At 54.2% G+C, this 15,782-nt stretch overlaps 1 protein-coding gene across 1 annotated transcript in view; it reads left to right on the plus strand.

The window, feature by feature from the left end:
• The window catches only part of SND1 (staphylococcal nuclease and tudor domain containing 1), a 545,960-nt gene that overhangs the window by 281,878 nt on the left and 248,300 nt on the right, over window positions 1–15,782 (plus strand). The window contains exon 13 of the mRNA XM_030538672.1: window positions 3,861–3,971. Within this exon, the coding sequence (XP_030394532.1) occupies window positions 3,861–3,971 (111 nt within the window). The remainder of the gene's footprint in view (window positions 1–3,860; window positions 3,972–15,782) is intronic.

Genomic DNA, 15,782 nt, shown 5'->3' on the forward strand with positions numbered 1-15,782 from the left:
TCCTGACTGTGCCTGTAAGCTCTGCTGTAACCTGTGTTCCTGTGGTCCAATAAACCTTCTGTTTTACTGGTTGGCTAAAAGTCACTGTGAGTCCCAGGAAGAGGGGTGCAGGGCTGGACTCGCCACATTCCGTGACAGGGGGGCTCAGGCAGCAAGGCCCCTCTGCTGAGTTTGGTAACGTGGGGGCGATGGGGATACCTGCCAGCTGGGAACTGAGACTTTCCAAGAGTTCACAGGACACCTGCCCAATGCCAGCGACTCAGTTAGTCAGCCTGGGTCAGAGATCTCCCCTTGGGAGAGCTGGGCTCTAGCCCCCTCTCTAGCATCAGCCTGACCTGCTGTCCCCCAGTCCCTGAGCTATTGCCTTGGCTCTTGAGTCCTGCAGAGCCGGATTCCTGCGAACTCCGTCTGGAATGGGCAGGCGCCGGTGCGTGCTCTTGAGTACTGTAGCCCTGTCTTGTTGGTGTTCTTGGAAACCTGCTGGTTGAGGTGTCCCAAGGGAGGGTGCGTAGCCTTAGTTCCAGGCCACGGGTGGTGTGAAGTGAATCCGGGAGCATCTTCCCATGAGAGGCGCTTTTATTCCCACACAGACGCGGGCTTGGAGGTGAATACTGGCTCCACTCCCTCTCCTGCGTCTTTCCCGAGCCACATCCCATTCCCTGTGGGGCGCAGAGGGCTGGGTGCCTGGCTCCTGTGAGCCCTGTTCGGAGCTGGGAGCTTCGTTGCCATTACTGTTGCTAATTTCACGCTTAGTTTTTTAACTCCAGCTGAGGTGGTGGGATGCTAGTCTGCCCTCCTGGAGGTCAGGTGCCAATCACTGCCTGGGCGCCTCTCCCAGGAGCATCTGTAATATTGAATCCGAAATCTATGCTAACATTACAAGAGCTTCTCCATAAGGCACTTTGCGACAGCTGTTCTGGTTCTCTCCTCCTCTCCCCCCCCCCCCCCCCCGCTGCAAAGCTCCGGCTTTTAACATCAGCACAAATGCACAATACGAACCTCAACAAGCCGAGAAGCTGCAGACGTTTCTTTGGAGATGTGAAATGTGTCAAACTTCAGCAGGCAGCATTCTACCAGCATGTGCTGGCTGACGGGCTAAGAACTGGAATGGAGACTCAGCATTCTCACCCACCTGCCCCCCTCACTTTGTACAACGATCTGCAAACGCCGTTCAGAAGCAAGCGGCTGGGATGCTTTCTGCTGAAACGGAGAAAATCAGTTACCTGGGGAGTGAACCCCAGCCTCCCTGGCTGCCATCCAGGTGCTCAGACTCCTGAGCTGTTGCACTAACAGGCCTGGAGTAAGCCACATTGAAACAAGCTGCTAACTGCTTATCCTAGCAAAACCCAGCCCTGGGAAAACGAGCCCAGCTCTGTTCCCAGCTCTCCCTCCTCCTCCATCCCTCACGGACTGCCCTTCAAGCACCTGGGGCAGCCTCCTACTCTAGGACCTCAGCTGAGGATCCTGGTGCAGTTTGCTGGGAGCCTTCAGGCCGAGCCATGTAGTCCAGCTCTGACAGTGCAGCCCTGCCAGGTGGAGATAGGAAGGGGGCTGGGTTCGTGGCCATGGCAGTGGGAGTCCACCCAGATACAAGCTAAGACCAAGATTGTCTTGGTGCTCTGAGGGCAGATGTCCTCAGTGAGAGACAGGGAGGTTTTCCCCTCAGCTTCAGCTGCTGCTCTGTCCAGAGTGCAGGCTGGGGTCTGGGCTGTTAGAAAGCCAGGATTTGGCACTATGGGTCTCAGGAAGGTGGGGTGGAGCTGGGAGATACCTGTTTGTTGTTGCATGGCTGGTGAAAGCTTGCCCCCCCCCCCCCGTGGCCTCATACAGAAGCTGAAGGGTGAGCCCCCAGGGAGGGGATCTGGATGCCGATGCCAATCACAGGTTGCTGAGTGTAGCATGAGACACAGCTGCAGCATGTCGGCCCTGTCCTGGCGCCTGCCATGCCTGAGAGCCCAGCAGGGTGGCGTGAATGCAATGGAAGGGCCCTGCCGTAGAAGTGTGGATGCACGACCTTTGCCGTGGCCAGGAGAGGTGCATCCCACAGGGCTGCTGGTGCTCTCTGTTCCGGGCTGTAGTGTTGAGATGCGTATTGAGTTGGTTGCTGGGTGAGGCAGGTTGTGCTGAGATATGGGTCATGCACTGGCTTATGGCGGCAGGTTGTGCCATTGGAGGAGGTGTTACTGGCGTCGGTTGGCAGGGCTCCTGGATGCTCTGAAGATTTCTGCTGCATGCTGGGTGGAGCCCTGTCCTCCGCTGCCTCCCCCCAAAATCAGGTTTTCTGTGCTGTGGACGAGCTGACTCCAGAGAAGAAGGCAGCGTGTTTTGCATCCCACGTGTGGTTCCCAGGCCCCCGAGGCGCTGGAAGGTGGGTGGCAGCTGGAGGTGCTGAGGTTAACGGAGTGGTGTGGCCCGGCAGTGCGGCAGGGAAGAATCCATGGCCAGAGCAGGATTGCTCGTGCCACATCCAGGCTGTGGCTGGTCTGCCCTGGCCTGTGGCATGATGGGCTGTGTGCTGAGAGAGTGTGCTGAGGAGCCCATTGCACCAGCCTCTCCAGGCAGCAGGTCCCATGTCTTGGGGAGAGCCTCTGCAGACCCACGCTGCCTTTTGAAACAGGATGCACGTGCTGGGCAGATAATTTAACCACATGTCTCTGTCCCCTTAAAAGGGGTTAAGTCACCCGGAGTCTTGAGGGCTGTGGGTTGGGGCAGGTGGCACCTGTGCTTTCAAAGAGTGCTTTGTCATCTGCATGTGTGAGAGAAGTGAGACACCTCCGCTCCCTGCACTGCAGCACCTGACTTGGCTAGGAAAGTAAGGATGTGTGGGCTGCTGGGAGCAAACGGCCTTCTGTTCGCCCTCCACGGTGCGGTGCGTGCCTGGCGCTTTTTCCTGGTTGCCTGGCATTTCGAGTGCTACCTCTGCAGTTACCTCCTGCTGCTGCTGATTTCCTCACTTACAAATCCTCTGATTTCCTCCCCTCCTCGCCCCCAAGCGAGACCTAATCTCAGCTTTCGGCACCAGCCCGGCCTGACCCCCTCCCCACAACACAGAGCGAGGATGAGTCCTGGGTTTGTAAGCTGTGAATTACTGGTGCCTGCCCTGCGTGTGTAATTGGGGGACAATTACTGATGTGCTGGCCAAGTACAATTCATGAATTTGTTTAAAGCAGCATAATGCCATGGCAGCCAGTTTACCGCGCTTTGCCAGGGCTGGGCCCCAGATTGGCATGCGGGCTTCAAACCGCAGCCCCTCCCCGCTCTGAGGAGCTTCCCCCCTTGACCTTTCCGTCCCAGCTGAGAAAAACACACACAGTTCTGGATGTAGGAGAGCGATGGGAGCCTTTGGCAGGCTGCTGTGCCCAGGTCCCATTGCAGCTCCCCTGGGTGAACCTTGAACAGGGCTGGGGTTGGCTTAACCCCCAGAGTGCTCTACCTTAGCCACTTGCTTTCCCCTCACTCCCACCCAGCGCCCTGTCCTGCAGCTCCAAGATCCACCAGCCCCATAGCTCCTAGGAGGCCCCTGCACCAGAGCTGTGGGGTGAGGAGCTGCTCTCCACTGGGGCTGTGGGCAAGACGGGGGTGGGGAGGGAAGCAGCTGCTCTGCCTGGGCTTCTGCTGGGTCTAAGGAACCAAGGGATGCAGCAGCTCTCACCTGCTGGGTGCACCTCTGGGACCCGGGCTGGGACCCTGCCTCACGGCTGAGCTATTGCTGCTGCTCCCATGTGTGGTGTTACGTGTTACATACGTGACAGAGAGGGCGTAGCCATGCCTAGTGCCCGGGGGTGTGTGTGGGGCGGGCTGCCAGGACTGACCTCCCCTCCCTTCCCCCAGGCTGAGTCCCCAATGTCTTTGTGTTGCAGAAACATCGCTGAGGCCCTAGTGAGCAAGGGCCTTGCCACAGTCATCCGCTACCGGCAGGATGACGACCAGCGATCCTCGCACTATGACGAGCTGCTGGCCGCGGAGGCACGGTGAGTAGGGGTCTCCGTGCCCGGCCAGTATAGCTGCTGGGTGAAGGCCGGCAGCAGAGCACGCCAGGCTGTGCGGTGTGGGAGAGTGCCACGCAATGGACTGGTGTGTGAGTGCTAAGGATGGGGAGGGAGGAGCGGAGGGAGCAGCTGGGGTGTAGGGGAGGTGAGCTGAGGTGTGGGTACTGGGCACAGACCATGCTTGGCTGTTCTCCATTCTGCCGTGGTGACTATCCCGGGCCTGGGAAGGGTCCCAGCAGAGCCCCCTGGGACGGGGCAGGCTGCCTCCACTTCCGCTGTAAAGTCACTGCTGCAGCCAGGCATCGCTCCTCCCCTCCTGCCTCATCCCTCCCCCCCCCAGGCAGCAGATAGGGGGAGGGACTCGCTCCTCATCAGCCCCCCTCCTTGGGCAGCAAATAGGGGAGGGGCTTCCTGGCTGAGCTCCCCACCCTGCAGTCCCTGTCCACCCCCTGCTCTGCCCCTTCCCCAGATTGCTGACTGACCACAGCTCTCAGGGCTGGGGATAGTGAGTCCCCTGTAGCCCCCTCCGCCGAGCCGTCTGGCTCCACCTTGAGTGCTTGGTTACCCTCCTGCTTTTCCAAACTCGGCCCCTTGCCCGAGCCGGCCCCATTCATCTGGAATCCTCCCTTGGCCTGCGAGTCCCCCGCCTCGTCTTGCCTCTCTGTTCTTTAGCTGCCTCTCTCAAGCTGCGGTGCTGCGAGCCCCCAGCGCCTTGCGTTGCAGAGTGACTGTCTGGTGCTGCAAAGGGCTCTGGCATGCTGGCAGCGTGCCAGGCGTGCTGAGAGTCAGTGGGTACGGCGGATTGCATTTGGATTCTCCACGTTAATTCTGGAGCTCCCAACAGGCAGATTAAAGAAGATAACATTTTAAAATGCCTGGGAGATTGTTTGAATCTTCCGGCCCATTGCATGTATCAAGCTTGAAAAGGTGGTCAGGCTGAGGGGAGTTCAAAGGGCCGAGCTTCGTTCCCTGGGGCCGCGTACACTGCAGAAAGCGTGGAGAGCTTCCTGCCCCAGCCTGTCTGCGGGAGCAGTAATTGCATTTAAAGAATATGACATCTGAGCCGATTGAAAGGACTTCCAACACATTCTGCGCTCATGTAATGAGGTTGGGGTTATCTTGGTGAGAGAGATGCAGGCAAATGTTCCTTTTGCCTGGTGCGTCTTCTGTTCTGTTGGCAGCAGAATGGGCAGAGCAAGCTGCAGCTCTGCAAGAGGCGCCTCTGGCCCGGGGCCCATTCCCCAGCTCCCCTCCCTTCTCTGACTGATGGCAGGCCAGCCCAAGCAGCTCCCATCACCTGCATCCCCCAGCCCCGGGCAGCTCAGTGAGCCTCCTGGTTTGTCTTACTGCTTCATGCCGGGATTCCAGAGCACTTGGCAAACATTACAAGTGGTCACCTGGTAGGTGTGTGTGACGATGCAGTTCTGGTGGGACCCAACTGAGAGTGCCAATTCAGGACCAATTGATCAAACAGGGCAGTCACAGCCTAAGGCTGGGGTTTTTCCACCTCTAAGGCAAACCAAACCACCCAGACAAAAATGACTTTGGTTTCACCCCACTGGCTAAGCACAAGTCACACAAGCAATTTCCTTAGACATTCCAGTCTCTCAGTAGCACCACCAATCCCACTCGTCCTGGGGATGAATGGTTATGAAAACCAACACCCCAATGAAAGAAAAAGGTTCTCTCGATCCCAAAGAATCAAGCCCTAGACCCAGGTCAATATACAAATCAGATCTTACCTACAAATCGTGCTGTTGCCAATCCTCTAGAATCTAAAATCTAAAGGTTTATTCATAAAAGGAAAAAGATATAAATGGGAGCTAGAATTGGTTAAATGGAATCAATTCCATACAGTGATGGCAAAGTTCTTAGTTCAGGCTTGTGGCAGTGATGGAGTAAACTGCAGATTTAAATTAAGTCTCTGGAGAACATCCCCAGCTGGGATGGGTCATCAGTCACTTGTGTAGAGCTTCAGCTTGTAGCAAAGTCCCTCCAGAGGTAAGAAGCAGGATTGAAGACAAGATGGAGATGAGGCATCAGCCTTATATAGGCTCTTCCAGGTGTAAGAACACATCTTTGTTCTTCTGTGGAAAATTACAGCAAAATGGAGTCTGCAGTCACATGGGCAAGTCCCTGCACACCCTGCTGAGTTACAAGGCGTATCTGCCTCCTTTCAATGGGTCAGTTGCGTAGCTGATGATCCTTAATGGGCCGTCAAGCAGGCTAGACAGAACTAACACTGACTCGTCTGGGATTTTTCCCAGAACTACAGCACCAATTTGAAACACAGACAGTATAGAGCCAGTACTCATAACTTCAACTACAAAATGACGCATACAGACAGCATAATCATAACCAGCAACCCATAACCTGGTCTTAGACATCTTATATGACCCCCTTTACATAAGATTTGATGCCACTATAGAACCTTGGTTGCAAACCGTGTTCTATATAGTCCCAGTTTATATCAATAACGTCGCAGTGTGCAACTGGGGATAGCACCTACTGGATGGGGAAACTGAGGCACAGTGGTTGAGTTACAGAAGCAGGCAGTCTGGTGAAGCGTAGGGCGCCCGGTTAAACCCCATCAGTTGGAAATGTCCCCCTGAAATCAGTGTGGGTGTGTCCCCTCTGCTGTTTGGGGGTTCACTCCCAGCTGCTTGTGCCTCCTGGTGATGATGCACTGGGATGTCCATCGTGCCGCCCCCAGTCTCCGAGTAGAAAGCTGGCAGGTGACTCTGCTTCCAGCGGTACAAGCATCAGGGTCTTGTCCTTCCACTGAAGGGCCTGGGAGCTGTGGCTCAGGGGGCGAGTGAGGGGAGGTGTTGGAACTGTTGACGGGATCAGTATGTGAAGAGCAGAAGGCTAAGGGAGATGCTGATGACTTTTAGGGAGCAGGGGTGTGGGTCCTTGCCTTGGAACCGCTTGCTGTAGCTCTGCCGAGCTGTGAGATGGTCCACATACCCTCCTCCCTGCAGCCTACCTAAAGTCTGGCCAGGATTCGTGGCCCTTGCCATGCTGCTAAGACCCTCAATGGGCCCTGGCAACCAGCAGCGAAGGGGGCACAGGAGGGAGCTGGAGAGTGGAGGGCAATGGGCTTGCTCGGGCCAGGTGGACCCTGCTTGGCTTTGCAATGTTATGGAGTCCTTGGGTCCCTGTATGTGGCATACAATCAAAACCTGTTACGAACCTATGGCAGGCCCAGGTGGTTAGGCTGGAGAGTGTCAGGAAACCCAGGCAGGGAAATTTTGTGGCAATCAAAGGAATTATTAGAAAATCCAGAGTGAAGGTCAACCTGAAGCAAACCGTAGCCTCCCCTGGCAATGCCTGGCATTACTGCTGGCCTAGGGAGAACCCGGCAGCACGGGCACTTGGGCTCCTACTCACGCACGTGCCAGGCCTGGTGTCTGCACCAGGGGCCAGATTCTCACTGCTCCAAGGCCCCTTGTGAAGTAGAGACACATCACATTGATACCCATGGGAAGGCCTATGCCACTGCCAGGGCGGTGTGAAGGGGCTGTAGTGTAGACAGCTCATTAGCACAGCTGGCGCACATCTGAGCTACACACGGCTGGTCGCAGCCGCTGGAGTCGAGCCTCCCTGCATGGATAAAGTGTCCAGTGGCTTGGTTGGCTCAGGCTGCCTTTCTGGAAAACTGCGGCCTGCCCAGAGAGAGCTGCTCCAGATGCTTGCCTAGGCAAATGGAATGCTAACAGCGATTTGCTCCCTGGTCATTAAGAGCCTGCTGGCGATCCATTACACAAGTGTCATTAAAGGCAGAGGGAGGTGGTGAGCCTGCCTGTCCACACCACGAAATTGCAGCCCTGACGCGCTTGACAAGCACAGAGGTGAAGCAGCGTCCTAGTATCAGAGACGTGTGCGTATGAAACCAGTTATCAACTCAGTGCTCTGAGGCGCATGTGGACTTCTGATCGCACCCAGCATGCAGAGGATGAAGGGCAGATGGGAGAATGGGGGAGTGGATCAGTACAGTGGCTTTGCCAGAGTCCTTCTAGTCCACAGCCATAGTCTGCAGCCTTTTGTCAGCCCTGGGAGCTAGACGCAGAACCTGAAATAATACAGCAGGCGCAGCTGGACCTGCTTGAAGGAGCAAAGGATGGCGTAGGGGGCAGCTGGCATTGCTCTGGGGCAGAGTTAAGGAGGATGAACAGAACAGGGAGGATGGTATCCCTCGGGGGGCAGAGTTGATGAGAATGCGGGAGTCGGGTATTTCTGGGGCAGAGTTTAGGGGGAAGAGAGGCTGGTGTATCTGGGGGCAGAGCAGGCTCTAGTAGTGCTAACATCTGAGGCTGTGCTGAGGTTAATTCTCTAGGGTAGGGGTGGGGAAAATGTATGCAGGGCCATGAATGGGTGGTTGGGGTTCAGGAGGAGTGTGGTGGGGGCTCAGGGCAGGGGGTTGGGGTGCAGCAGGGGGCTGAAGGCAGCAGGTGCAGGAGAGGTTCAGGGTGCGGGCTCTGGCCCAGCACCACTTACTTTGAGTGGCTGTGGGGTGGCAGCAGTGTGCAGCAGGGCTAAGGCAGGCTCCCTGCCTGCCATGGCCCCGCACCACTCCCGGAAATGGCCACCATGTCTGGCAGTGGCTCCTGGGGGTGGGGTGGGGTGGGGTGGGGCAGGCAGCTCTCGCCTGTGTGTACCACCCTTGAAGCTCCCATTGGCTGCAGTTCCCGGTTCCCGGCCAATGGGAGTTGCAGGGGGCGGTGCCTGCAGGTGAGGGCAGCACACAGAGCCCTCTGGACCCCCATCGCCCAGGGGCCGCAGGGACATGGTGCCGGCCACTTCCAGGAGTGGTGCGGGGCCAAGGCAGGCAGGGAGCCTGCCTTAGCCCTACTGCACCCCAGAGCTGGCAATCCTGCAGGCTGAACTGAAAGCCCAGACGGGCCGAATCTGGCTCACGGGCTGTAGTTTGCCCGCCCCTGCTCTAGGGACTGTGTACTCTCCAGGGGTCCTTGGGATGGTTTGGAGTCAGGCACCGAACCAGCCAGCCCAGTTGCTCCCTATGCGCTTCCTGGTCAATTATTTCTCGCTGAAGCCTGTTGCCCTTCATGTGCCACCAGTCAGGACATGGCCTGGCTGCTCAGCCACCTTGTCGATTCCCCTGAAAGATAGAGGTGGGGAGAACTCGCTGGGTCCCATACAGCCCTTCTTCCCGGCTGCTGCAGCCTCAGTCCTAGAGGAGTCATCTCAGCGCAGCCTTAGCTGCTAGAGCCTCCGTAATAGTGCTAGTGAGCTATCCCCTCTAGCGTTGTGTGGGAGGAGATCAAACACAGCTTGCCTTTGGAGACGAGTCCAGAGTCTGTGGGGAAGTCTGATTTGATATTCCCTTTCCTTTCCCTGCACTAAACAATTCCTCTGCTTCCTTGGTGTCTGTACCTTTAAATACTTGTCTCCTGTTCCTTCTTCTGCACCCTTTGTCGCCCTTACCCAAGCTATGCAGAGTTAGCTTTAGCCACGCCCGCACAGGTTAATCCATCCAGGCCCTCCCAGCCCAGGTGTGCTGTTTTTATGCACCCGTTGGCAGAAGCAGTGAAGATGAGCTCCCACCTGGATGGCATTAAGTGGTGGTGGCAGTATTAGTGTTCGGTTTCTGTTTCTGCTGCAGCCGTGCTGGCATCCAGAACCCCACGTGCATCTCAGCTGACGGTATCCCCATCCCCCTGGTCCAGCCTCTAGATTAGAGGGCATTTGTTTTCCCTGAAGTGTCACCAATTTTAAACATAGGGCCACCAGGGTCTGTGGGACACAGGCTCAGCACCGTGATCTGTATGTCCCTGGCTGACTAGCTGAGGAAAGGATCACACATCTCTTCTCCTGGGGAAGCTGATTTGAAGAGAGACCTTAAAGAGCAAATACTTGGCTGCTTTTTGGGCCTCCACTTTTCATTTGACCCTATAAAGACAGAGGAATCCACACTGGTTTCGTTCGTTTGCTCTGAAAGGAACTTAGAGGCTGAACTAACCTGTGAGCTCTCTGCTGGGTTCCTGCCTGATCCTAAGCAAACTGCTGCGGTCTGTGCTGGCTCTGACTGCACGGAGATGGGGTAAAGCGGATTCTTTCCTCTTTGGCTTGCTGAGTTTGGAGGCTTTCCAAGTACAGTCGGCTCTGGGGTTTTGGGAGGTGGATGAGCTGCCCCATGCAGCAGGGAGTGAAGGTAGCATCTGCTGCTAGAGGGGGAACTGTGTGCTTGGGATCACGCTCTAATGCTGGGCTCGGGGGGGGGGAGGGGGTGTTGACAATGCTTTGCACTTGTGAAATGTTTCCCAGCTGCGGATATCAACGTGCTCCCTAGTTAGTCGAGTCTCTGAGATCTTTATAAACCTAAATCTTCCTGATAACTCTCAGAGGAGTCTTCTCCCTGTTTTACTGACAGGCAAGCTAGGACGCAGAGCGGGGGAGGCACTTGCCCAAGGTCACAAGGAACTTAGCGTCCGAGCTGGAAATAGAACATAGGTTGGAGTCCCAGTGTCACGCTGAACATCCAGCCCCTGGTTTGTCGGACTGAGGAAGACAAGCCAGGGCTCTGAATGCAGGCTTCCCGCCACAAGGGTGGAACCAGGCCTTGACATTCCCAGGCCCAACCAACAGGAACTGGAGCTGAGGCTGAGGCTGGTGATAGAGGGCTGATGGAATTGTCCCAGAACAAGCATTCAGAGTGCAGGCTAAACTTCAAAGAAACCCAAAGCAGTGCAGGCATGGCAATGCGCTGCTGAGGCCCCCAAACAACCTTAACTCTGCCCCAGAGTGACACTGTGCAGTCTCCATACGAGTATAACGAATATGTATTGCAGTTTGTGAGCCCCGATTCAAGTGATTTTTTTTAAATGCTTTCTCTCTCTTCCTTCCCCCCACTTAGTTCTTTACTTCACGATGTCCCCATCAGGGAGAGTTCAGGTTTGCATTCAGCAGTAACTCAAACGAGACTTCGGAAATGAGGCCAGGTTCTGTTACATTGGTGTGAATCCAGAGTAACTCCACTGAAGGGAGTTATTCTGGATTGACAGTGGGACAACTGAGATCAGAATCTGAGTTTCCCTCTGAGCATCTTTTGGGGCAAAGGCAGAAAGGATTGTGACTTAACAGCTCCTTCAAAGAACTGTGTCCCTAAAAGCCCACCTCTTCAGCCCGCTCTGGGAGCCAACTGTGCCCTGATGTGGTATCTGAACCCCCAGAAATGACAGCCACCAGGTGAGTCTCGTGGGCCATAAGCACAGATGATAGATTGACCTCTGCTTTTGGAAGAACATGTTCTTCTGGAATAAGATACCATCTAGTGGGGACATTCCACCTCTAAGCTTGGCAGGACTCTCACGGTTTCAGAGTGTGAAGCTGTGATGAGTCCGGCCCCTCTGAACAATTCTACCACCCTGAAGTGTCAGCGAGTGAGTTTGGATGGAACACGGTAAGCAACTTGCTATAATAACTCACTGCTAGCAAGTTTAACAACTTCTCTCTCAGAAGCGGAGCAGGTAGCTGCTTTCCTGCAGCAGCCATCTGCTGCCAAGCCACTTGTCCCTGGAAGCAGTGAGTGGCTCTGAGTTCTAAAAATCTGTGCCTACCATTTAAGAGGTTGGCCTGTTTTCCACTGCTCCCAAATGATACCCCTCAGCAGACTGATTGCTCTACAAAACCTCTGCAGGGCTTGGAACCTTTCTCTTGTATTTTATGATGATCATGGCCCAGTCTGGACAAAGGCACACTGCGTGTCTAGGAGCAGCCATTAGTGGGCCTGGTAGGGGAAGTTTGAGAAGTCAGGAGCTTTTATTTTGAGTCTAATGTGAGAGTCTAAGGGCTGCAGAAATCAAGGCCGAACCCAGAGCTGGGGAGAGCAGGGGAAAGGGGTGGGTTTTGTATCAGGACTGATCTGGTGACACTTCTCATTTGTGGTCCAGTGTATAGAGATGTCCATCGAGTGCCCGGGTCTGGGCAGACAGCTATGGAAATGAAATACCATTAAAGCAGAGGTGACCATCTTGCTGGCAACAGCAAGAAACCTCTTTAAACAAACCCCAAACCGTGCCCATCACTCCGCCATGATTGAAACAGAGGCCTTGTTTGTACCAGCCTTTGCCCTGGTTCCAGCCATCGATGCCACGCACAGGCAGGGGAGTGGCGATTGGGTCTGTTGCAGCTCATCCCGGTTTCAAGCAGTGATAAATGCAAGCTTTTGTACTGGGGCCATTGCAGCGGTGGTGGAATTGAGGCTAATTTCCAGCCTAGACAATAACCCCCAGACACAAGAGTAACATCCCCTCCACCCCTAGTCCATTAGCAGTTCTGAAAACACAACACCCAGGAAGGTCAGTCGCTGTATCCAGCAGCTGGAGAGAGCAGATGGGACTGGTAACAGGTTGTGAAGGTCAAGCAGCCTTCTGGGGCCAAAGTACTGGGGACGTCAGTTCCAGAGCTGCCCCAGGTAGTCCAAGCCAGGAAAGTTAGTGAGAGCAGAGCATGGGAAGTAGCAGTGGTAGAGGACTTCAGCCACATACGGCTTTATAGGTCAAAGTCAAGCCCTCAAATTGCCCACGGATACGCTCAGAGATCCAGTGTGGTTGCTAGAGTGCTGGCCTGGCGTGTGCTCCATGGCTAGTCTCTGCAGGCAGGGAAGATTGCTGCGTTCTGCCCCCTCTGCAGCGTCTCAGGAGTGGCCCTGGGCAGGATGCATCACTGCCATCCTCTGTGAAAGTCTCCAAGGTTCCGCACGGCCCAGGTCCAAGAAGAATCGTGCTGAGCATGGGCATTTTGCCCACCATGCCACCTGGGTCTCTGGAAGCAATGGGTGACTCCTCATCCAATAACTGTCCTTGTCGGACTCTCCAAGTCCTTCCCCAACCCACCAGCAGGATTGGTCTCATTCAAGTGCCTGGGAGAAGAAAAGGTGCCGAGCTGTCTGCGTGCTGGCAGTACGCTGATGGCAGTGAGGCCCGTGGAACTTTGACGTCTTCCCCAGCGGCCTTGCATGCTGAACGGGAAAGGTGATTGTGCCCTGAACTCTTCAGCAGAGCCCTGGTCAATGGTGGCTGAGCAGCAGCCCCGCACCATGCTCTGGGATCTCTGCATGGAAAAAGTCCATTTCAGAGTGGTCTCCCCACTCCGTGCTGGGAGCCTGCAGTTGAGCCATCAGAACTCCATGGTCAGATGACAGCCGAAAAACCCAGCCTCTTCCCATTGTGAGGAGATGCACTGACGGAACAAGGGCAATCTCGGTGCTTCCTCTGACTGGGAACTACGTGGGCCAGGATGAGGGAGGAGGACTCCTGGAAGTGCTGCCTCCATCTCAGTAATATTATCCAGCAAGGGCAGCTTGGAGCCAAGTTGATAGCTGTACTCCTTGCCTGCCCTCAGATTGGTCTAACCCAGTGGGACATTCACCTCATGCCTGCTTAAATCTCCCATTGCTGAGACAGAGGCAGTGTGACCAAGTACATAGACCAGAGGGCTGGGAATGCCTCAGTTTCCCCATCTGTAAAATAGAGAGTGCTGATTTCCTTTACTCCTGGCCTTTAAACGAAAGGCATGTCTCTGCAGTCTAACACCTACGGCTGTATAACAACATCCATCTATTTGGGAAATTAAACAGACCCCACTTTGCCTCATTAAAAAGTGTGGTGAGCTGCCCCTGCTGGGCTGCACATAGCAATTAACAGATACACAGCCCTGCTCCTTTCCTGCTGATATCACTGATGCCAGTGCAGCGAGAGGCTGACCAACAGCAGCCATAATGAGCTTTTGCTCCACTAGAAACACCTGGAAAATAAACTTGGCATTTGCAAACGGAAAAGGACAAACCTGTCAGGGGAAGGAGCTGTTCCAGGTTTTAATAAATGTGTGTGTTACCCTTTAACCTACTGTCTGTGTTCAGAGACCTTTCAGTTCTGGTGAGCTTATCCGGGGTATTGCTTGATCTTTCTCCCTCTTTCCTCTCCAACAAGTGAGACAAGCTGCAAATTACATGAAAACTTTATAAATATCCCGGATGGCTTCTCACGCAGATGCGTTTGCAAGCAGTCCACAAAAGTGGTAAGACTAGATGGCAGAGCGACGCTGGTGTTACGGTGTGGTGCCCCAAAAGTCAGCAGCTCTTCAGCTCCACTGTAGTTTAACTTGCCGTCCTTTTCAATCATTTCTTAAAGGCCCTTGAAGTACAGTTCAACCAGGAGTTAATTCAGGGAAGCCCTGTGGCCTGTGCTGTACAGGAGGTCAGAGCAGGTGATCACAATGGTCCCTTCTGGCCTTGGGATCTACAAGATTGATTTTAATTGCTTTTAATGTCCTGGTTTTTTAGCCAATGTTGGGTGGATCTTAAAACCATGGAAATGTTGGGCTGGAAGACGCTTTGAGGTCACCTAGTCTAACCCCCTGCTCTGAGGCAGGATTACGACCAACCTGTTCAACCTCTACCAGGGATACTAGGTGACTGTCCCCGTGCCTAACTATCCTTGTTGCCAGAAAGTTTTCCTAATATCTAAGCAAAATCTCTCTTGCTGCAGAGTAAGCTCATTCCTTAATGTACCCTTTATTGTGGACATGGAGAGCAACTGATCAGTCCTCTTTATAACTACCTTTTACATATGTGAAGACTGTTATCAAGTCCCCATTCCGCCTTCTCTTCTCAAGACTAAACATGTCCAGTTTTTAACCTTTCCTCATAGGTCAGGTCTTCTAAACCTTTCATTGTTTTGGCTGCTCTCCTCTGGGCTTTCTCCAATTTATCTACATCTTTCCTAATGGGTGGCACCCAGAACTGGACAGAGTACTCCAGCTGAGGCTTCACCAGTACTGAGTAGATCTGGACAGTCACCTCCCTGTTTTACAGAAGATGTTCCTGTTAACACACCCCAGGATGTTACCAGCCTTTTTCTCAACCACATCACTGTGTCTCATTCAATTTATGATCCACTAGAGCCCCCAGTTCTTCTTCGAGATGTGTCCCCTTCTGAGTGTTCCAAGTTAGGTGAGCTAGTCTCCCTGCCCCTGGGATCAGAGATCTTCAGTAGCAGTGCCCATTGGGCTGCACATGTTCTCCTCCCCATCTTGCACCGTGAGCGGCTTCTGTAGTGCTATGCGGTCCAGTTGCCCTTACTTCCTTCTCAACGCCCCTGGGTCTGGGACGGAATCGCTAGCAGAGCCCTTCACAGGCATCATTAGTGTCTGTAGTGGTAATAAGTTTCTGTTCAAAGTAGATAGTAGTTGCTTCCTCTCTTTATTTTCTTCTCTCCAAAAGTCTGCCAAACCCAAACTCTTCTTTCTGTTCTTTCCTCTCCATTACCTTTTAGCTTAGTGTAAGTTCTTACTACTTCTTCGAGTGATTGCTCATATCCATTCCAGTTAGGTGTGTGCGCCGCGCGTGCACATTCGTCGGAAAACTTTTACCCTAGCAACTCAATGGGCCGGCAGGTCGCCCCCTAGAGTGGCGCAGTCATGGTGCTCGATATATACCCCTGCCGGCCCACCCGCTCCTCAGTTCCTTCTTACCGCCCGTGTCGGTCGTTGGAACAGTGGAGCGCGGCTTCGCTGACCTCCACTTCCCTAGCTACTCGTAATTCTCATATATAGTTATGCAGTTATAATCCTTTTATATATATATTTGTATAGTTATACGTTTTTTCTTTGCTAACATAGTTTAGTAATAGTTAGCGGGGTTCAGGAAGTAGCCCCTTTCCTGCACCCGGTGCCGGAGCCCATGCACGGCTCACCGGGTTTTAAAATGGGCTCGGCCTGCCAGAAGCCGATGCCAAAGGGAGATCCACACGACTCCTGTTTGAAGTACCTCAG

This window comes from Gopherus evgoodei, chromosome 1 (genome assembly GCF_007399415.2).
Source record: "Gopherus evgoodei ecotype Sinaloan lineage chromosome 1, rGopEvg1_v1.p, whole genome shotgun sequence".
NCBI classification, from domain to species: domain Eukaryota; kingdom Metazoa; phylum Chordata; order Testudines; family Testudinidae; genus Gopherus; species Gopherus evgoodei.